A 24232-nucleotide genomic window follows, 5' to 3' on the forward strand; every position below is an offset into this window, starting at 1 on the left:
TCTTGACCCCATTGTCTCTATGACCTTGCTGCTCACATGCTTGTCCCCACCCATGTCTCCCTTCCCCTGGGTTCCTCTCATCTTATAAGCCCAGTATCTAAGAGTGTCATAGACTAGGTGCTGAATAATGTCTACTGGTAAACACCAATATATTGTACAAAATAAATCTATCAATGATTTATATCCTAATGGTGGAGACTGCCTTATTCTTTAGCTGTTCCATTCTCTTATCTCCCAAACATATTCCTAAGTGTCTTGAGAACTGAGACAGTATTTTCTACTGATTTAAATAATGACTACTTGTTTATTTTTAATAGTATAATAAATCCTCTAGTTGTCACTGTTTTATCTAAAAGTACATATATTTTTTAAACCAGGCTGCCACAGATCTAGGGTAAACCAACTGGTGTTCTTGATAACTCTGAGATGCTGCAAGTTCCTCAAGTACCGACTAGGTTATCCATAGTTTACTTTATGCCTGTGTTCACCACTGCCTTGATGTTACATGCATTTTATTATCCTATGATAGTTTTATAAAAATTCATGCTTCATCTTGGTGACATATGGGGATTATTAACCACTTATTAGATTAACTAGTAGACAGTAAATAGCAGAGGGTTTAGAAAAGTCAGAAAAGGGAAAGTCAACCTGTAATTAAAAGCCAACTTTTCCACTTATGGGTAAAAAGTGGGCTAAGCCTAAAAGTATGGGTTCCTAACCTCAGATTTTGGGAGTACATTAGGCTTTATTTGGGTTGGAAACTGTAAAATTTTTCAAGTTATAATTTTTCCATGTATTTTTATATTTGAATTGTATGTGTATGAGGGGCATTCAAAGCTTTCATAAGATTTGCAAAGTGGTTCTTGATGTGAAAAAGTTTAAAAACTATTAAATTAGGGTATACTCATAGATTTACCCAAGAATGGCTGCCAAAAAAGGCGTAGGGGAAAGTCTCTTACCCTTTTCTTTATGCTATTGAAAAGTGCTGCAATATTACACTGTATTAATTTTTAGCTTTAAATTTTTATTTGAAAATGTCAATGTAAAGTTCAAATATATTTTTATAACTTGTAACACCTTAAAGATAGTAGGTATTCTGTAAGTGTATAAGAATGTACAAATTATATAAATATGAGCAAGACATTATCTCAGCCACAAGGAGGGAGGTAGTCAAACACCAACCTAAGAGCTTCAGTTTTATATTACTGTATATAATAGGTCCAAAGCACTGTGAATACACAGGAAGGGAAGAGTTTTCTTCCAGTTGAGAGAGTGGTGAAAGAATCAAGGAAGACATGTGATGAATTATACTCTGAAGGACAGGTAGGGTTTAGGTAGATAAAATGGTGGGAAGGCATCCTAAGAGGTAAAGAGGTTGTACAAAGTCAGAGGGAATGGGAGCCTTGAGTACTCTGATGTAGCTAAAATCTTGCAAAGGTGAAATATACATTGTGGGAAGACAAAGCTGGATGATGGATGGATGGGAGCTGGATTATGGAGGGTCATGAATGCCATGCTAAGGAATTTGGACATTATTCTGTAAGTGGAAGGGTGTTGAGCAGGAAGACGGTATACTCTGAGCTATGCTTTAATTCTGAACAAGGGAAGGATGGTCTGAAAGAAGAGATTGTAGCCAGAAAAACCAGTGAGGAGGTTACTTCTGTATTCTTGTCCAGAAGTAACATGTCCTTATCTAGGCTGACAGCAGGCAGATGGAGAGAAGGAGATGGATGACAGAAACACAGTCATGCATTGCTTATGCTTTGTTAGGCAATTCCATCATTGTGGGAATATCAAAGAGTGAATTTATACAGACCTAGATGGTATAGCCTACCACACACCTAGGCTATATGGTATAGGCTACTGTTCCAAGGCTACAAACCTCTACAGCATGTTACTGTTTATACCAGCATCACCACAAACATGTGCAATGCATTGCAGTATAATATTACAAAGGCTATGATGTCACTAGGTGATAGGAATTTTTCAACTCCGTCATAATCTTATGGAACCACCATGTATATATATATATGCAGTCCATTGTTGACTGAAGCATCATAATGCAGCACATGACTATATTGAAGAGGTGAAGCCCACAAGATCTGGCCGAATCCACCCAGAGAGAATATATCAAAATAGGAAATATAAACTACTTGGTACTTTTTTCAGAGTGAAGTTCTTTAGCAACATACCTGAAAAACAGATAATCACACGATTTGTCCCACATATAGTCATCATAGCTGACTACCAAGAAATCACAGGCTATACAACGCAGATGGTCACATGCTCTGTTCAGAGAAAAAAAATTGTATATTAAAGATTATTGGTATCTTTAAATACCAATGAAAACATGGTGATTTATTTATAGGATACACCACATATTACAGATTACTGAATAAACAACAGAAAAGTACAGATTAATCTGATTATAAATCTTTATCCTAAAGCATTATTTACGGTCTAAACCTTAAGGTTAGATTTTTGCACAAACCTACCTATTTTACTATGATCTTGTACACTGAACTTACACATATATTATATAGATATGAAAGAAAATAGATTTGTAGATCTTTTAATTCCATGGTTTTCAAATTACGTCTGAGGGAGATCGTCATATAAGCTAACTTCTTTAAATGCTCCCCTTCCTACTGAAATTTTCAGGAATATCTCTACCGAAGAATATGTCACATGACATTGAAATGAATCTGTTTTTCAGATAAGCTGCTTAAGCGCTGGGAAAAGATTGTATTTGTTTGCTTCCTCACAACTTGGCATAATGCATTCATTCACTCAAAAAATATTTATTGAGAGTCTGGTATGTGCTAATGAGATTCTGTCTTCATAGAGCTTTGATTGCAGTGAGAGAAGAAACAAACAATGCTCATGATAACTAGACTATATACTAACCTGGAGGGATATCTGAAGCAAGGTGCACACTAACATATATAGCATGATCCTATTTTTGTAAAAACGACCCCCACAAAAAATTCCTATATAGGTGGCTAGAAGTTTATAAGAACATGGAGCAAAATGGCCGGGCGCGGTGGCTCACGCCTGTAATCCCAGCACTTTGGGAGGCTGAGGCGGGCGGATCACGAGGTCAGGAGATCGAGACCATCCTGGCTAACACAGTGAAACCCCGTCTCTACTAAAAATACAAAAAAATTAGCTGGGCATGGTGGCGGGCACCTGTAGTCCCAGCTACTCAGGAGGCTGAGGCAGGAGAATGGCGTGAACCCGGGAGGCGGAGGTTGCAGTGAGGGGAGATCGCGTCACTGCACTCCAGCCTGGGCGACAAAGTGAGACTCTGTCTCAAAAAAAAAAGAACATGGAGCAAAATGTAGAAAGTTATATACTACACAGTAACCCTGGTTGCATCAGGAGTGGTTGAAGGGAAGGAAGGGAGATTATTATCTTTTTCTTTATACATGTTTCAATTTTGTTTTTATTCTTTCATTAAGCACATAATACTTCTGTAATGAAAAAATACACTCATCATTAGATTTTTTTCATTTATTTCCCTTCAAAATTCAGATACGCTAATTTCAAAATGCAAATACTTTTGGCCTGAAAGTTTCTTTGAGAATAAATGCTTTGTATTTCTAAAAATACTATTAACCATAATAATAATGAAACATTTAAAACCTATACAAGTTTCATAGGCAAGTCCATATTTTCTTTCAAACTGTTAGCAATTTATGAAGTTGCATTTCTACATTTGGAAATTCAACAACTACATTTGTACACATTTGAACTCAGACTTCAAATGTACAAGTCAGGAAATGCAAATTGATAGTTCCCAAAGCTACTATGACCTGCTTTCTTATGCATATATAGTTTATTACATGATTGCACAGAGTGTTAACTTTAATGCCTTAATACATATGTGCAATTTGGCTGAATTATTGCTGTTGTGGGAACTATAATTTAGAATTTCCTGACATTTTGTATGTGTAAAATCTCAACCATAATGCTAAATACAGCTTTTTAATTTAATTTAAAATTTAGTAGTTTATTCAAATCTATTCACACCACCACATTTTCCTACAAACACTGTCCTTTGAGAAACATAAAACTAACTTGCAGCTAAGAAATCATTCCACTGCTACGATTTACTCTATCAGATCATAATTAGTACCAGTCTATGGAATAATCCAGTCTTGCAAGTTGTTTAAAAAATAATTGAGAGTAAAATTCAATTGGCTTGAAAATGCCTTCGTTTTATCTGTAGTACTTATTACTGCCACCATGCTTCCTACTACTATTCTCTCCCCTTTTCCACCAACAAGTGAAAGACAAATCTTTTTCTAAAATCTAAAGTCATTCAGCATTACCTCAAGCCAGAGCTGTATCTAGAAATCAAACAACGCAAATAGGCAGGATAGATTCAATTTCCTTTATGCCCTGGCCATGCAAATCAGTACTCTTTTCAGGGCTGAAATATATTTCTCTTTCATAACTATGTACATAAAAGCATATCTAATATAAAGTCATGACTCCAGTGAAAGACAAACTGTCAGGTCTTTCCCTCTAAAATGTAGAGGGAATCACACATAAGATGTCACCAAGAGCTTTGTTCTTTTGTCCAGCTAAAAAGTAGAATTCACTATTTTAAAGATGTTTAGGACAGGAATGCCCCAAATCCAACCCAATACAATCTTCTGCCCAGACACTGTGGTTCTCTGTTAAATCCTATCAGATCTGCACAATGGGACTAGAGAAACTTGATGTCTGGACAGTTTGAAGATAACAGCAGTTCCAACAGCAACATCAGCTAAGATTCTTCCCATATTACATGGCTTTCTGCTAAGTGGTATAATAGAAAGCATAATGGATTAGGAATCAAGTAACCAATCTGGATCCTTGCTTTGCAATAACTGATATGACCTTGAGCAAGGCACCTTATTTGGGAGTCATTCTTAACAACTTTCTTTCTTACCCTCCTTAGTCAATCACTGAATTCTGTCAATTCTATATTCTAAATATTTCAAATTTGACCTTTTCCCTATAGCCATTGCTACCACGCAGGTCACAGCTCCCATCTTCTCTTTCCTGGACCACTCTAACTACTGCCCATTGACTAGTCTTCCTGTGTCCTTTCCTGTCTTGCCCCTCCAACTCCCAAGCCATTTTCTGCACAGCAGCCAACATGACTTTTTTAAGAAACACAATCTGGCCCATTGAACACAGGACAAACTTTTTCCAAAATCCTCAAAAGGATTACAGGACCCTAAGCCAAATGTCCCTCCACTCTCTCTCCAGCCCAGTCAGTGGCCATTCTTTCCCTACTCATTATGCTCCAGCATGGCCAGATACGCTCTGTTCCTTCCACCAGAGGAACACCCCCAGCTCCTCCCCTTCTCAGGGAGCTTCTAAACATGCGTGTGCTCTGGTTCCAATGGTCACCTCTCTTTGTCCAACTCCTACTCATTTTTCATATTGTGGTTTGATTATCTGCTCAGAGAAGTATTCCCTGACCCTTCATATTAGTTAGAGTGTCCATTATCTATGCTTATAGTATCCCATACGTTCCCTTTATGTCACATATCAAATGGAAAATAAATACTTATTTGTGGAATAATCTATTTAAAGCCCATCTCCTCATCTAGACTGAAAGCTCATTGAAGACAGGAAGTGTCCATTTATTTGTTCATCAAAATTTGTTCATTTAATCCTTAGGACCTATCAGGTGGTTAATATGTGTTTGATGAATTTAACACAAGTACCTCAATCTCTTCATTTATAAAATGGAGGTAAAAATTCTTGATCAGCATCTTGGGTTTTTCTCTTGTGGAGCAGGTAGGTCAATATGCATATATAAAAAGTGCTCTGGACAGTATAAAGTACTTCACACATAAAATTTGCATATGCAGATGAACATATGTGTTTGTCTTTCTATGGGTGCAAATTCTGTGTCATGAAAGGGGCAACTAATAAAAAATCTGTGAATACAAACATTTACCTGCGCATATATATGCAACTGGTATCTCTTCTCACAGCTGTGCAGGAGGTAGAAATCGGGTATAATTGATTTTGGCATCCCACTTGGACTAACAGTATGTGATAGGAGCCTCGTGCTATGAAAACAGGCTGTTCTTTGGTTTACTGAAATTCCATCTAACATAGATTTTGTCTGTGCTACAACTAAATCAAAGTACGTACAAAATATTTCATACATAAGAAAATCTTAATGAAATGTTTACTTTTTAGAAGTAAACCAGAATGTATTTTTTAAAAGATCATTTGTAAAAACAGAAGGCACCTGTAATTATATGTATTTCCTGAGATAAAATGGAAAACTAGTAGTAGAATAAAGATTCTTGTCCCTGAGATATAACATAACAAGAAAGCAGGACTAATGGATGAGAAAGACACCTTAATTAGAACCCAGTGTGCCTGCAGTACCTAGCTGTCTTTTGCACCACAGGCATAGTTTTCACGTATTATTTCATTTAATCCTCAGAGTATCTCCATGAAATATGTTTAGTTTTTAAGAGTGAGGAAACAGGTTTTAGAAGATAACATCCCTTCTTAAGGCTTCAGAGCTTGTTAAGTGGCAGAGTGAGGCTTTGAACTCAGGCATTCTGTCATCAGAGCCCTTCCATTTCAGGCCACAGGAGTAATCATTCGCTTCTTTGTTCCTCACTGGCCAGTGTTTTGCCTTTTATTGATAAGCTAGCACAGGGTTTAGGACATGGGCATTCAATGGATTTAAAAAATCGAAAAAATTTAAATAGAAAAATCAATCTGCAGTATGTGAATTAAACAGATAAGGCAGCAGGAGACATGCATTAGAAGGGAGTGTTGTTCCAGATAGGGAATAAATGTAAATATACTCAGACACAGAAAAACATAAGTGGAAAGTACAGAATGACAAGCATCCCAGTGGCAGTGGAATATCTGACCCAGGCTTTAATTGGAGCTGAAGGAACTAAAGAGAGGAGAGGAACAACAAGGATAACAATTTGGTAAAGCAAATAGTGAGTTTAGAGTTAATGTGAGACAAATGGCAACTCTCACTTCCCTTCTGAATAGAGGAGAGGCACTCAAAATAGTATTTTAGGGATATTATCTTGAATGCTATATGTGGGTGATACTAGAAAAGATGTAAGTGGATGATAACTGGGAAACTGCTGCTGTGGCTCATGGGTGACTTGAGAGATGCCTGGAATAGAGGAGGCATGGCTCTGAAAATGACGGAGACAAGTCCCAACTGAGTTGAGACAGGCAATTTAGGACTGACAGCAACAACACTACCTCTACAGGCAGTTTGTATCTCTAATTTTTTTGTACAGAGAGTCCTCAACACATGATGATTCAATTACTATTAATTCTTCTTTATAGCTCTAACAGTAGGTAACATTCCAGTGGATTTATATTAGCCTGTTGGCTGCCTGGTATTCCCATATAAGGCTTCTCCAGACTCCTAATTTCACTTTTGTCCTATAGCCCTACCTTCTGGGCATTGTCCTTCGATGTAGGCTGGCACCAGCACAACCCTCCAACAATGTTTTTTTTAACTCCCACTTCTATTATTCAGTATAATTAATTTGCCACAGTGATGTTTTGGTCAATGACGGACCACATATACAAGTGGTCCTATAGAATTGTAACGGAGCTAAATAATTCCTATTCCTAGTTACATCATAGCTGTCCTATATAGCACAATGCTTACTCATGTGTTTGTGGTGACGCTGATGTAAACAAACCTACTGAGCTGCCAGTTGTATAAAAGTAGTGCATACAGTTATGTATAGTACATAATACTTGATAATGATAATAAACTATGTTACTGGTTCATAACTTTTACTATGCTATACTTTGAATCATTATTTGAGAATGTACTCCTTCTACTTATTAAAAAAAGTTAACTGTAAAACAGCCTCAGGCAGGTCCTTCGGGAGGTATTTCAGAAGAAGGCACACTGTTACTATGAGATGACAGCCCCATGCGTGTTGTACCCCCGCAACAAAGACCTTCCTGTGGCACAAGATGTGGAGGTGCAGGACAGTGATATGGATGACCGAGACCCTGTATAGGCCCAGGCTAATGTGAGTGTTGTGTCTTCATTTTTAACAAAAAAGTTTAAAAAGTGAAAAACAGAGCTGGGCGCAGTGGCTCACGCCTGTAATCCCAGCACCGTGGGAGGCCGAGGAGAACGGATCACGAGGTCAGGAGATGGAGACCATCCTGGATAACATAGTGAAACCCCGTCTCTACTAAAAATACAAAAAATTAGCCGGGCGTGGTGGCGGGCACCTGTAGTCCCAGCTACTCGGGAGGCTGAGGCAGGAGAATGGCGTGAACCTGGGAGGCGGAGCTTGCAGAGAGCCGAGACTGCGCCACTGCACTCCAGCCTGGATGACAGAGCGAGACTCTGTCTCAAAAAAAAAAAAAAAAAAAAAAGTAAAAAACAATGAAACAATAGAAAAAAGCTTATAGAATAAGGATACAAAGAAAGAAAATATTTTAGTATAGCTGTATGATGTATTTTAAATTGTTATTAAAAAGAATCAAAAGTTAAAAAAATAAAAAAATTTATAAATGAAGTTTCAGTAAGCTAAGGTTAATATTATTAAAGACATTTAAAAGTAAACTTAGTGTAGCCTAAGCTACAGTGTTTATAAAGTCTATACTAGTGTAATGTCCTACGCTTTCACAGTCACTCACCACTCATTCACTCACTCAGAGCAACTTCCAGTCCTGCAAGCTCTGTCCATGCTAAGTGCCCTATACAGCTGTACCATTTGAAAAATCTTTTACAATGTATTTTTGCTGTACCTTTTTAATATTTAGATACACAAATATTTACCATTGTGTTACCACTGCCTACTGTATTCAGTGCAGTTACATGCTACACAGGTTTATAGCCTAGTAGTATGTAGTAGGCTAGCATACCACCTAGCCTAGGTGTGGAGTAGGCTATATCATCTAGGTTTGTGTAAGTACACTCTATGATGTTTGTACATGAGGAAGTCATAATGACTTATGACTAATGACATATTTCTCAGAATGTATCCTTCTTGGTGACACTTGACTATACAACAGTTAGCCCTCCAGAAATGTGGTCAACATGCAATCATATAACTTAGGCCATTCTTTCTTAAAAAATTAACAGAAAATAAGTGTTTTAGAAATAATTAGATAAAAGTATTTTAATAAAGTAAGTTAGGTAAGTAGACCTCTGCCAAAAATAGAACCAAAAGCAGCAGGAGAGTAGGGTTTGCTTAAAGCCAAACTGTTTGCCCATATTATGAAAATGCCAATGGAATGTGCTAGGACTATGGGGCTAATATGGGTTTGGGGTAGGTGGCATCATGACTATAAGACTGCCCAGAAAGAGGTACTGAATGAGAAAGTGGAGGTAGGAAGGGCAGGGAAGAGACAAAGAACATAAGGTTTTTGTTTTTGAAATATGTAAACATGTAAAATCAAGCAAGTACGCTTGAGAATGTTTTGGGCAATGCAGACCTGTAGCTTTGCATGCTAATTGGCCAAGGCAGTGTGCGTAAGGCATCATGTATCTGCATGGCCACTTTGCTTCCACTGCCTGGAAGGAAGTTCACTCTCCTGTGTCCTGTGGAAACAAAGCTGGGACTGGAGTGATCCAGGCATTTCAAGTGGGGCTTAGAAAAGGGCATAAAATGAATAATATGTACCTAACATCACAGCTTTCAATAGCTATCTCCCAAGAATAAAAAACAAAGAATTCTTAGATTAGCTAATAAAAATACCTCTCCTTATAAAACAGATTGATGCGAAGATGATAACTACATTTTAACAATGGGGCATCCATTTGGAAAAAACCTAGTAAGAAAGTATAATACATTTCTGACAACCTACCTCCATGAAATATTTGTTCCAATCCCACATGGAATAGAGCTTCCACCAAGGTACACCGGACTGCAACTAGATGTGTTCAACAGATGCAAAAATATGAAGTTATAACAAAAAATAGGAGAAGTTAATTTGGCCATGTTAAAAAAATTTTTGGTTTTATTGACTTTATGTTCTTGTAATCAAATTGTCTATTTTCCCTAGCAAGCCAACCATTTCAAAGAAGAGATATTTATTGTAGGATCACTGCTTTATTGGATATAACCTGTACATTCAGGAACACTCAAGGAATTAAAATGAGTAAAAGAAAAATGTGTTTGCCAAATAATGTAAGGGACAAAGTAAATACTGAAGAATATAACAGAACATTAATTTTGAGAAACTGTTCACACTTTTTTTAAATGGCAGAAAATTATTTACAATAGCAATAATCCCCCATTTAATTTCCTTTACACAAAGGGGGTCACAGACCATAAGAACACTGAAGATATTGCTATTGGTCTTTCTCCTGAAGGCCAACCAACACTTTGTTGTTCAATGTCACTGCTGTTTAAATGGTAACAAAATCTACTAGACTATGCTCATAGTGTTTGCTCAATAGTGTGTATAATTCACCAAAGCAATCTCAACTTACCTTTTACCAAGGCCTTCAATGGAAGCTCTGACAGATGTGTTACCTGAAGATTTAGATTTTAATTTCTGTTAAAAAAGCAAAACAATAAAAGGCCATGAGTAACTTAGAAAACTGTAACATGAAAACTAATATTCCTTATAACAAGAATATTTTCTAAATGACTTAAATACAAATTTTCATGGCATCATTTTTAAGTTTCTGAAATAAAAACAATGATCAAAACCTTTTAAAGGCAAAAGGGAAGTAGAACTCCCTAAGGAATGTGCAAATTACTCTACTAACTTTTAGGCTAGGAAACTGATATATTGCCATTATTAGCATGCTAAGATTTAGAGTCACTTTATAACTCTTCAGTTAATATTACAGTTCAATGATTTAATATGAAGGACCTGCTATTTAAAACTTCATTCTAGAAAAATTCAATTGAGGAGGAAAAAAACCTCAGACTCATTTTTAAAGGCTGTGAATGTGCGTCATATGAATTAAAATTAAACTAACCAAGCTCCTGTGTAACTTCAGGAATATTAATTTTGATCAAATGGAATGGCATCAACCAATAAATGTTCAAGGAAAATGTAGAACTACCTAGTCACAACCATACAGTAGTTCCTATATGGTTACATAGTATCATCATCATTAGCAAGCATTTATTAAGTGTTAACTGGTATATGGTACCAAACAACATAAACCAACCACACACTAGGACCACCGCCAAGGAGAGGAAGTGAGATGGAGAAAAGGCAATTTAAACTATGCAGAGACGTGCCTTCATTTTACATAGTGGGTGAGGAAATTTAATAGAGGCGAAAATATTGTTTTACTATGTCTCTCAACTCTTATTTGATGTTAAGCAGAAATGGAAAAAATTTTGGTACATGTTTGAAAAATAATAATACGCACGAATCTGTTTGGGGAGCATGTTTCATGTGCCATCCAGACTCAGGCTTATGACTCTAAGCTGGCACACTCTGAGGTTTGTTGTTGGTTCCTGGGCTTTCTTGTGTGGGTCTGGGAACAGTTCAGAAATGCGACAGAATGGGAGAGCAGGAGGTGCGGTAAGGGAGTAGTATTGTCAGGGCATAATATAGCCTCTAATGACAACGTTGGCATAGACTATCTGTTTATCTATGTTTCTTTTGTTAATACATGTTTTTTTTTCCCAATAAATGTTTTACTTAGACCTGCTGTCTCCTTTGAAGGTTGGAAAACTGGACATAATACATAACTAAAAAAGGAAAAGATCATGATTAAAAATTTATTTCTTCATGATTATAAGAGCTACTTTTATTTCAAATTAGTATATCTTAAAGCCAAACCAGAGAAGTACTTATCTTCTTCTGAAACACCTTAACTGAAAAGATAGCGCCTCATATACAGATATGCACCCTATTAGTACTTAATAAACAATGAATTGCTCAGATGATTAATGAAGAGCAACAAAATGATGTAATTTTTTTCTACCATTAATTAGTACTACTAATTGGCATTACTATTCAGTGCTTACGCACTTACTCAGTATTTAGGAAGTATTCTATTTGCAGGGTACAGGTGACCCTTGAACAACATGCGTTTCAACTGCACAAGTCCACTTATATGTGGAATTTTTCCAACCAAACAAGGATCAAAAATACAGTATTTGTGGCATGCGAAACCCCACGTACAGAGGGCCAACTTTTCATAAGGTGGGTTCTGTAAGGCTGACTGTGGAACTTGAGTATGTATGGATTTTGGTATATGTGGGGGTCCTGGAACCAATCCCTTGAGTATACCAAGGAATGACTGTATTTAATATTGCTATTGTGTTTACATATTATTCAACTTGGCATGTGCTTATTAATTTACTTCAGGTGAATTGAAAAAGTTTAATTTTCTAAAATCTATACTAGTCACTTGATTTTTAGTCTGGGTGACAAAAATGTAAGTGGTCCCTATCCATATTCTTACCACAACCATTACCTAGGTATTTTCAGTCCATTGTTTTGCTTTTATCTTCCCTATCCTTTAAAAAACAAAACCCTGGTACTATAGTTATTTCTTAAATTTTTTTGTGATCTTTGTAAATTAGACGTCTATTTTTGTATCTTTCTTTTAAATCTAACAGATAATGCTTGACACACACCATACTGATAAAAATTAAAATACATAAATTCTCATATACTGCCCAGTATGAAAAATGTTAAGTGATAAAGTCACTTTGGAAAACAATTTGGCAATGGGTAGAAAAGTTGAAGATGAGCACACCTTATGACCTAGGAATTCCTCTTCTAGCTTTATACACCCTAGAGAAACTTCCGTATATGGGTAAAAGAAGCCATGTAAAGATATCTAATGAAGGCGTAATCACTGGTTTTCCCTGTGTACATGTCAAAATTTGTATGCCTTTTCTCCGATTAAAAAAAAGGTATCTGATGAAGCACTATTTGTAATAGCAAACAACTGAGCACAATCTAAATGTCCATCATCAGGGAAGTGGATAAACTGTGGCAGAGTTATACAATGGACTACTGTACACAGTTAGAATTGTTTATGGTTACGTACATATGTAATGAAAGTATAAATGTATGGATGGAAAGGATAAATGGTTATCTTTGGGAAGGAAGGCAATAGAGTAGGATTTAGAGAGGTCTTAAACTATATCTTTAATTTGTACTTCTTTTTTAAAAAAAAGGTCCACTAAAGCAAATATGGCAAAACATTAATATATGTTTAATATGGGTGGCTGTCATGGTATGTTCAGTATATAGGTTGCTGTTATATTACTTTCTGAACTTTTTATGCAGCTAAAATAGACATACAAACATTTAAAAAACTGAAATATTAACAATTTAGTCATTGCTTCATGGGATAAGAGCAATGGCATTGCATGTGAGGTGCTAAGCACATTCCTACAATGAAAGCTGTTTGTTTTTGGCCTTTTAGAAAAGTGTCCTTAGATACTACAAATAAATACAAGTGACCAGCTTGATGTGTGAGTTGACTTCTATGCTAACAGCTTTTCTAATTTGTTATTCTTACTGAGAAATGCACAGGGAAACACATACTGAGAGTTTCTAATATTTTACTGCTTCTACTGCTCTTTAAGTGTAATAATTTCTTTAAGTAATTGTATTTCTCAGAATTCAAAAGATAATGGGTAGCTACTTGTGTCATCTTTAAGACTATTCTAAACATGTCTTGAAATAATGACAGAATTACTACATATTTATAACACTTGACTTACAGAGGGTTTTTTGTCCAAGTTGGGCTCTTCAAATATTTCATTAATAAGACTGTCAAGATCATCTTCTTTTTTAAATGTTTCTGTTGATCTGAAAAGAAAACATATACAAAGAAAACTTACCTGAGGTTTATGAGCAGAGAAAGCTAGTATCAGAAGAGTTTTGCTTAAGTCCATTATTAGAGCTGATAATAGAAAGATAAAAGTGATTTTAATTTTTTTCACTGTGGATATAGTCTAAGTTTGTTGAGACAAAGATATACTTTATCAGGTACAATCAGGTACAAATTCACATATGTTCTATACTATTACATACTTGATATTACATACTTCAGACATTTACAGCTATATACATTATATTCAAGAGGAAGCTGGGTATGTACTTATCTAAATTACATAAAGCATGTATTTAATACAAAATATGTGCAATAAGCAGAACCTGATATTATAAACAGAGATAATTTTAACAAGTCTTCCTGACTTTTCCCCTAAAGGTTGCATTGTAAGTCAACCATACCTCTTTACTAGAGGGGCCGAAGGTCATGTAATCAAATGACCACCTCCACCCCAAAAAAAGGTGCTTTTGTTAGACAGAATATCTCAACTACTCAACTACCTCTACCTTCTGCAGGCAAAGCCATCACTGGATTATTAATATAAACCACTACTGCACAGAACTTCTATTTAATAGCTGATGCTAAATAGCTAATAACTAAATAGTAAGTATTTATTGAATACTTACTATAACCCAGGCATTGTCCTTAGTCTTTACATGAGTATATCTTTATTTAACCCCAGTTTTATAGATGAAGAAAAGGCACTGAGAGATTCAGAAATCTGTTCAAGGTCATATAAATAGTGGGAGAAAAGGCTTGGAATTGAATCTAGGGCAGTCCGTGCACTTAATACTATACAAGATTAACTTTCTTTAGCGTTTGTATGAAGTAGATGCTGTACATCGACTTTATAACTTCATTAAATTATTTGTTTTAGAAGACAAGTTTTTTAGTCAAACTCTCTAATTTCAGAAATGTATTTACTCTGACAATTTTTAACATAGGCCTTCTTCATTACATCTTGGAGTAAAATAATTTAACCTGATATAAGAAAAGCAAGAGATGGCTGCCTACTACCTAATGGTTGATTCTGTCTCCAGGCTTAGCCTCTTCAGTTGTACTGTAACTTTTACCCTTAATGTCTTTCACTGTATACTGGTTTCTTCCTTTGACTTAGAGGTATGCTCAAGGCTTGCTTCTTCAAAGAGACACTTCAAAAAACCCCTGTCTTGAAGCTGCCACCCTTTCTTACTCACTACTGAAGAACAGTCTATATCCACGATTTCTACTTCCTTACAAGTAGACTAGATTTAGAATTAGTTGGGTGCTAATCCTAGGCGGGGGTTTCTCAGCCTTGGAATTATGGACATTTTGGGTCAGATAATTCTCTGGGGAGTGTATGTGGGGGCAGGAGACTGTTGTAGATTGCAGGACATTTTACAGCATCTACCCACTAGATGCTATTAAATAATAGCACACCCTTCCCCAGGTGCGACAATAAAAAACGTCTCCAGACATTGCCAAATGCCCCTTGGGTGGCAAAATCATCACCAGTCTAGAGATACCGACTTAGTTTAAATTATTTAATCTCTCTGAAACTCAAATATTTTATCTATAAAAATGATATCTAGATGACTATTTAAAATTTCTTTCAGGTATAATATTCTACTTCTGGCCTCTAATCCCTCAACTACAGTGAAACTTTTCTCTGGAAGGTTTCCACTGCCCAAATCACTACAATCTAATGGTGGTTCTCAGTTCCAATCCTCTTTAATCTTTCAGAAGCATCTGACACTGTTGGGTACCAATTCCTTATATTTCTTTTTCGATAAGAGGTTGCTAAGATGTCCTCTTAAAATTCTCTCCTTTGGCTTTCAGGACATACTTTCCGGGTTCTCCTCCCTCATGCAATTTCACAATTTCAAGAATCAGATACATCCAAACTCCACCAACCTAATCAGTACTGTTACAGATCCAAATTACCAGCTTACATAAGATTCTGGTCTGTTCTTAGATCACACAATTTCAAAATGCCTACACTTGCCTATGCTTTGCTACAGTAATAACAATAAAGTCAACGTTTCATTGAGAACTCATAATTTTAAAGGACTGTATAAGACTCTTTTTGGTCTTTTGATGTGACAATAATCTCAATCAAATGTTAATAAGTTTTTACTGGTTCCTTTTCTGACTCTGTTTCTGACATTCTAATCTTTTAAAGATATAGTTTCTGCTGAAAATAAAACATATATTTAAGATAAAATATAAACACTTAAACCTATAATTAAATGTGAGAGGTATTATATAGAAAGCTTAAATCTAGATCTACTATGTCCTTGTGATTTAGCAATATGACTTTAGGCAAGTAACTAAGCATTGATTTGGTCAATGAAATGGGGATAACAGTATTCACGCATGGGATTGTGAAGATTAAATGAAATAACATATACAAAGCACTTAGCATACAGAAAGAGCTCAATAAATGTTGGCTGTTATTATAGTTATCATCTAGAAAGCTATATTATCTTTAAATATTCCCATCTGTATTATCCTGAACCACTTTATTCCTATTGCAGTTCTTCTCAACCCACATCAGTCTTTTTTTATTTTTTTACTAATCACATATTTCTTTTTATCATTTTGAACACTTCAACAAATTGCATGTTTTGACCTCTTACATTAGCAGTTGTTCCTGGTATCCAGATGTAGCATGGTCATTTATAGTATTATTTGCATTTATAGTATCATTTTAAGAGGTAATATTAGTATTTTAACGCTTACAAGAGATACAGGTTACACTGCTATACAATTAGTAGGTAATCTCCTGTCAATAAATTCAAACATAAATTGCTCCCTAGCTTTTAAGTATAAATTTTGGCTCAAGGAAAAATTTTAATATATAACATTATAAACCAGGTTGGGACTATATTTGGTATAAGGTTTAGGCCCTTTGTTGCTGTTTTTTGTACAATTTACAACTACATTGCCAGATGAAAAGTTTTAATATAAATGACAACAGTACTGTTTCACTAAGGCTTTTATGTTACTTAGTACTAAAAAAATCTAATGTATTAAGGTGGGCTGAGGTACTAGAAATATTACGGATGAATTTTAGTAGAGCAAGAACAGGCATGACACAACCCATGGTTGGAGAAGATCCACATAAATAGTCCTTTCCATTTTGAGCAGCTTGCTTCAATACATCCTACCCCTCCGCATGCTAGTTCTCCTAAGATGAACAGCTCTGAAAAGCTCCTTGATAGACTAGTTCTATCCCCTAGAAGGACAAACGAAAAGTACTAAAGAAATTGCAAAGCAACACTGTTGTGAGATAGGGATGGTAGATGCGCTAATAGATACATAAGGAATTCCAGTACACAAAATAATAAAAGTTAATGAGAGTGATATTTACAACATCCAGCCAAATGAGTGTTAGCCCATTCATAGTAATTATAGTTGTTTCTAATTTTTGTTTTAAAATGCTGCTCAGAACTCAACTAATTTTTAGAAATTTTGTTTATGTACTCCTTTAGAATTTTTTCGATGCTTTTATCTTCGCAGAGTGAATTTTTATAAATAAATGTCACTGACTGGGCACGGTGGCTCATGCCTGTAATCCCAGCACTTTGGGAGGCCAAGGTGGGTGGATCACGAGGTCAGGAGATCGAGACCATCCTGGCTAACACGGTGAAACCCCGTTTCTACCAGAAATACAAAAAATTAGCCAGGCGTGGTGGCGGGCGCCTGTAGTCTCAGCTACTCGGGAGGCTGAGGCAGGAGAATGGGAGGCGGAGCTTGCAGTGAGCTGAGGTGGGCCACTGCACTCCAGCCTGCGCGACAGAGCAAAACTCAAAAATAAATAAATAAATAAATAAATAAAATAAATAAATGTCACTGGAGGTAAGCCAGGTGTACTGGATAGTAACAGAGTTGGATAATACTTTGGGAAATCACACATACACACACCAAAAAAACCAAAACCAAACCAAAGATGCAGCAAAAAAATTAACGGAGATGACGTTCTTAGATTGATCCAAAGTTGCCTCCGTGTAATTTCACAAGCGTTTCCAAAATATTCTAGGCAAGAGGCAATTTCCAAAAGATTCTAGCAAGAGTTACTGAAGGTCAATATTCTTATGCAAACATTTTGTTTTTTTTTTTTGAGGGGTTGTGGGGGAAATGAGGAAGTGAAGGAAATCCTATTATTTAATAATTACATGGAGGAAAAACGACTGGTAAATTTGAAAGGTAGTTTTTAGATCAAAAACCAAAATACCTTAAGAAATGTCCTTAAATTTCCATATGTATGTCTGGCACCCTTAACTAGGGGGCCATGGAGAGAAGGAAGGTAGACGGTTTAATGTTCACAATAATTAACCCTTTTGTAATGAATTTAATCTCATCTTAACTCCCTGAGTTAAAAAAATAAAACAGAGTCAGGTGCGATGGCTCGCCACTGTAATCCTAGCAGTTAGGGGAGGCAGAGGCGGGAGGACAGCTTGAACTCAGGAGTTCAAGACCAGCCTGGCCAACACAGCGAGACTGTCTCTACAAAAAATACAAATTAACCGGGCTCGTGCCTGTAATCCCAGCTTACGTAATCCCAGATTACAGGCTCGTCCCTGTAATCCCAGCTAGGGTAGGCCGAGGTGGGAGGATCTTTGAACCGGGGAGTTGGAGGCTGCAGTGAGCTACGATCGCGCCACTGCACTCCAGCCTGGGCGACAGAGCGAGACTCCATCTCAAAAAACAAACAAAACAACAAAACTGAGCTAAAGACAGAAATAGGATTGACCTGGGGAGTGGGGTCTGAGGCAATGGGATGAGGTTGTCGAACAGGGCACCTCACAGGGAGATGAGAACCGCTTGGCCACACAGAGGCAAAATGCGGCCGAGGTCAGCACAGCCCTCTCGGGGTTAAGAACGGGGCGCCTGAGGGGTATCCCGGTCCCCGACTAGAACCTCCTACGCGCTGGCAGCCAGAAACAGGATGAAGGAGACTGGCGCGGGCTGCGGGCTCTGCGGGGCGGGGGCCAGCCCTCTGGGGCATGCCGGGGGGCGGAGTCTGCGCTGAGTGAAGAGATGCCAGAATCCGCGTAGAGGGTCGACGAATGCGCTGCCGCGGAGGGTAGGGCGCTGAGGGTCTGAACCCTGATGCAAGGAGGGGCTGGAGGTCGCGGGCACGTTTCTTTTGGGTTGGGCGGCGGAGGGGCAGCTCTAGGGCCTGGAGCAGGGCTTTACCAGAACAGTCCACCCCTCCCGCCCGGTTAACCTGAGAGTCTCTTTCGCCTTGGCTTGGTTCCGGTCGCTACTGTGGGTGCCGCCGCCGCAGCCTTTGGGCTGCTCGACCATGCCCCGTCTTAGAAGGTCAGGTGTGCAAAACTTGGACTCGACTTCATCCAAGAGCTCGTCCAGGTCCTCCGCCATCTTGAATCGCCTGGCCTTTTCCCCTCCAATCGCCAAGGCTCCGGTGGTTTCCAGGGGTAACGCGGGGACCTGGCGGGCTCCCGCCCCGTTAGGCGTCCCCGCGCATGCGCACCGCTTCCCGTGGCAACCCGGCGCCCACGAGGGCTCGCGGCAGAGAACGCGGTGGGTTCGTGAGGGGCGGGCGTATGCAGGGACAGAGTTCGGAGCTGTCTCTGCAGTGTGTCTGTGTGACTCGCGATGCTTTGCGTTTCTTCTTTTCAGCATGTCTGGCGTGGTTCCTCCCGTCTCCCCCTCCCGGGCCCACGTTGTAACCACAAGCACGCATTCTCGCCCCTTCATTCTCTCCTCTCCCGTTTGGGTCCCTGTTGTGTTTCAGCCGTTTGTAAATTCCTGAAATCTGTGGAAGGTTTGAGCAGAACGCTCTAAAACACAAAAAGTAAGTGTTGACGGCAAAAAGCTGACATTCCCGTAGTCGGCAGGATTCGAACCTGCGCGGGGAGACCCCAATGGATTTCTAGTCCATCGCCTTAACCACTCGGCCACGACTACTCGCCGTGTGAATTTTTGTGGTGAGAATGCATGTAGACTCTGCATACGCATCTGCTGCAGCAATAGGCACGTTTTGATGTGGAGAAAACCATTACTGAGCTGTTCTGTTAAGAGCATATTTGAATGTTACCTCGCTCATCATTTTACAGTTTGTAAAACTCTTAGAACGTATCCCGTCCAACTCTTTGTTGGAAAAAACGGAAATTCTAATTAAATCCGAGAGAGAGAGACAGAGAGAGAGAGATGCGTGCTCAAAACTATTGCACACCCACTTGCTTGCACAATGTTGGAGCAATTTCCAGGAGAGAACCAGGAACCGGGTAGGGGCCAACCAGCTTCCCGGCTTCCTTGTGGGGCTGCCAGTTCCACGCCTTTCTCCTTGACAAACGGCTCCCAGGACTATCTTTTCACCCATTATACATTAAAAAGCTGTTACCCAGCGATTTAAATTCACTCTGCAGGGTCAGACAGTCCCACCGTGCCATAAAAGCACTACTTTGAAAAGTGTAAAGCGTGATACAAGTGTAAGGTATTGTAAATGGCATTCTTAATAAATACTGTCCATAGTTTAACCTGTGTTTTGGGTATTTCTAAAGTGGGGTAGCAAAGAGGTTGGCACCCTTGGGAACTCTGGAGATAGTTTGATCCAGATGATTTGTTTGTTCAAAGTATCTTTTAAGGTGCCTGAAGAGCAACATGTAGTGGTGTGCTGGAGCCAATGGGACATGCTCACTCCTACCCACTGATAAATTTTCAAGGATTTTGGGAGCTAGTTGTTAAATGCAATTATTATTAAATATTAAATTATGCAAACTTGCAATTACATTATATTAAAAGCAAATATGATACTCAAAATTCATATTCTAGTGATTCCACTACCTTCTACTATTATTTATAAATATAATTGAGATTGTTTACATCTGAAAGACTTTCTCTCTTTAACTTTCCATTCAGTGATGTCACTTGGGAAGCTTGAAATGAGCCATAGTGGGTGTTATTTACATGAGGGAAATTGCAAATGTGACAAAGCAGGGCTTTTTATCCCTAGGAGATGAAAGATACTTTGAACAAACAAATCATCTAGATCAAACTATCATTTAGTAGCACACCCCATGTTACCATCAGACCAACTGTGAATATTTTCAGCAAGGCAACACTCCCCTTTTCTGCAGGGCTGCTCTAGTTATTGTCTCTGAATCTTTGTTTTTAGCTATTAGAATCCTGGCCTAAACACACACACACACACACACACATAAATATGCATATAAACATATATATACACACACAGGGGAAACTAGCATTTTTATGCAAAATACTTAACATTGAGCACTGACCACTCAGATCAGACACTGTCAGGATGCTTAAGTAGTATCCTAGAGGCCCCCTGACATGTGTTACCCTTGTAGTCAGAGTAGAGAACTCTAGAGGGTGGGGAGACAATGTTGGGGCAAGGAGGGGACTCGGACACTAGTTATTTGTCTAGAATCCTGGCATATTCTATGATTTCCAACTAATTAATTTTTTAAAGTTTTTTTTCCAAGTAGCCTTGCTGGGCGATTTTACCTAGAACCGGCCTCTAGCAGAAAGACAAGGAAAAGCTGCTTGAAAAAGCGGTCCTTGCAACATGGTTCCAGGGGAAGTCATAGTTAGTTGCCATCCAGTTTAACAGGCTTACATTAATGATTTGATTTTGCTCTTGAGAAGATGAAATCTGAGGGGATCTGTACCAATGTTGAAAGTATCTATTAGCGGCCGGGCGCGGTGGCTCACGCCTGTAATCCCAGCACTTTGGGAGGCCGAGGCGGGCGGATCACGAGGTCAGGAGATGGAGACCATCCTGGCTAACACGGTGAAACCCCGTCTCTACTAAAAATACAAAAAATTAGCTGAGCGTGGTGGCCGGCGCCTGTACTGGCAGCTACTCGGGAGGCTGAGGCAGGAGAATGGCGTGAACCCGGGAGGTGGAGCTTGCAGTGAGCCGAGATCGCGCCACTGCACTCCAGCCTGGGCGACAGAGCGAGACTTCGTCTCAAAAAAAAAAAAAAAAAAAAAAAAAAAGAATCTATTAGCGTGTAGAAGATTTGCAATGAGAGATGGTGAAAAAATAAAAGAGAAAATGTTTCTGGTTTTCTGTGTTTTGTTTTTTGTGTATATTAGAAAAAAATTAGTGTGTTCCCTCGCTCCCTCACTTCTACTCCCATTTTTCTGGTCTTTTGATTGGATAATTTATTCCGTTTACATTTTAAAATTTCATTTTATTGATTTTATTTACTTTCAGTAGCTTTTGGGGTACAAGCGGTTTTTGGTTACATGGATGAATTGTATAGTGGTGAAGTCTGAAATTTTAGTGCACCTGTCACCCGAGTAGTGTACATTATACCCAAAAGGTAGTGTTCTTTTTTTTTTTTTTTCCCCAGACGGAGTTTTGCTCTTGCTGCCCAGGCTGGAGTGTGCAATGGTTTGATCTCTGCTCACCACAACCTCTGCTTCCTGGGTTCAAGTGATTCTCCTGCCTCAGCCTCCCAAGTAGCTGGGATTACAGGCATGTGCCACCATGCCGGGCTAATTTTGTATTTTTAGTAGAGACGGGGTTTCTCCATGCTGTTCAGGCTGGTCTCGAACTCCTGACCTCAGGTGATCCGCCCGCCTCAGCCTCCCAAAGTGCTGGGATTACAGGCGTGAGCCATCACACCTAGCCTCCAATAGATAGTGTTACTATCCTTTACCCCTCACCCGTCCTCCTCTCTTCTGAGTCTCCAGTGTCCATTATGCCACTCTATATGCCTTTGTGTACCCATAAATTAACTCCTACTTACGAGTGAGAACATATGATACTTGGTTTTCCATTCCTGCCCACTCCCATTTTAATAAAATGGATGTATGGATCATCCAGAGTTTGGTATTTTGAGAATTTCATTTATGGCTCATTCAACTCTCCGGTGGGTCTCCTGACTTGAGTCATGTTCTCTTTCTGGTTTGCCACTGAGAGTGAAAGGTTGAGTTCAGAGTCTACAAGGAGAAATGCCATATGTCACATAAGAGTAACATATGTGTATGGCTGTGTGATAAACTGTAAAATTACAGTGCACTATTAAAATCTCCAGATGTCAGAAAGAAAGTTATACAGTTAAAAATTCAGTGGGCTCTAAACAATGGATGTGGATGTATAAGATGAAGGTAGTGTGGCTTTAGAAGATTCTACATTCAGGCAAATCCTATTAGATCATTTTTTTTTAAACCGGGCTATAAATTCCTTTGGTATAACTTTCTGTTTAACTAACAATCTTATTTCTTTCTCCATAATTGTTAACGTGTGTAGACAATGTCGTGAATCCTTGTCCCCTGTCTTTCCCAGTCATGGAAAGCATGCTGAGTGTCAGGTATTTCGTAAAGAATAGGCAAGTGCCTCCAGGTGATACAATTATTAACATGGTAAAGGAGACCGGGTGCCGTGGCTCATGCCTGTAATCCCAGCACTTTGGGAGGCCAAGGCGAGCGGATCACTTGAGCCCAGGAGTTTGAGACAGCCCAGGTGACATGGCAGAACGCTGTCTCTAACAAAAAAATTACAAAAATTAGCCAGGCATGGCAGCGCTGCACCTGTGGTCCCAGGTATGTGGTAGACTGAGGTGGGAGGATGGCTTGAGCTCAGGAGGTGGAGGCCGCAGTGAGCCGAGATAGTGCCACTGAACTTTAGCCTGGGTAAGAGAATGAGACTCTGTCTTAAAAACAAAACAAAAAACATGGTAAAGGGGCATGTCATGTATTATTACATTCACTTAGTATTCAAGGAAGTATTTTAGGTAAAAGGTGTCCAAATTAGGAAACCAAAGCACTGTTGGCTTTCCCAAGAATCTGAAGAACTCTCTGAGCCTGGTTTCTTGCTAGCACCATTATAAATGAGTTAGAGGTGGTGAGGCAGCTGGTTCTGCTGTCCCACACAGCCTCAGGCCAACTGCTTCAGTTACAAGGTGTTCTGTAATCTCCCTGGCTGCTCACATAATGAATTGCAAGGCTTCTTTGAATTCCCATGTACTTAGGTTTAATTTTCCTTTCCCTGCATCTTTCCCCTGCATACTGCAGGCCTTTTAAACAAATACCCACTGGTGGGCGGTGACATTGGCATGAGGGGAGGCATCCTCCTGGATCAGTTGCAAGCCTCCTAGCAGCTGATGCCATGGAAGAATGGAGTAGCACCGAAGCAGCTCCAGTTCTTTTAAGTGGTCCCTGAATTAGGCCTCGATGTCATGTAGGTAAATTCAGCCCAGAACATGCAGAATCTTTATTGGAATTTGTACATTCATCTCTCACAGCTGTGGAGAGTTTAGACTAATCACAACTCTCACTGGGATACTGTTATCTTGGTAATTTGAAAAAGGATCAGGAGCCTGCAGGCTTGGAACATCTTGAGAAAACTCTGGCTCTGAAATACATCATCACATGTGGGGGACACCACTTGCGGCATCATCGCAGAGAGCTGAAGAATGCTGAAATCAAGTATTTCTCTGGCGT

The 24232-nt window shown here is 38.7% G+C and overlaps 1 protein-coding gene and 1 non-coding gene across 4 annotated transcripts in view; both read right to left on the reverse strand.

The window, feature by feature from the left end:
• CFAP418 (cilia and flagella associated protein 418) overlaps positions 1–19838 on the reverse strand; it is a 64100-nt gene extending 44262 nt beyond the window's left edge. Inside the window, exons 1-5 of one of the 3 annotated variants that reach the window (XM_055116758.2) lie at positions 19017–19608; positions 13692–13779; positions 10472–10536; positions 9844–9909; positions 2193–2288 (exon numbers count right to left, since the gene is read on the reverse strand). In XM_055116758.2, coding sequence (XP_054972733.1) covers positions 2193–2288; positions 9844–9909; positions 10472–10536; positions 13692–13779; positions 19017–19510 — 809 coding nt within the window. In that variant the 5' untranslated portion in view covers positions 19511–19608. Of the gene's footprint in view, positions 1–2192; positions 2289–9843; positions 9910–10471; positions 10537–13691; positions 13780–19016 lie in introns of all 3 variants that reach the window. The other 2 variants (XM_003821677.7, XM_034966376.3) reach the window with 2 other exon arrangements.
• Positions 19639–19720, reverse strand: TRNAS-AGA (transfer RNA serine (anticodon AGA)). The gene has a single exon. It is a non-coding gene; the product is annotated as a tRNA-Ser (tRNA).
• Positions 19839–24232: the final 4394 nt, after the last annotated feature.

Source organism: Pan paniscus, chromosome 7 (assembly GCF_029289425.2).
Source record: "Pan paniscus chromosome 7, NHGRI_mPanPan1-v2.0_pri, whole genome shotgun sequence".
Classification (NCBI taxonomy): domain Eukaryota; kingdom Metazoa; phylum Chordata; class Mammalia; order Primates; family Hominidae; genus Pan; species Pan paniscus.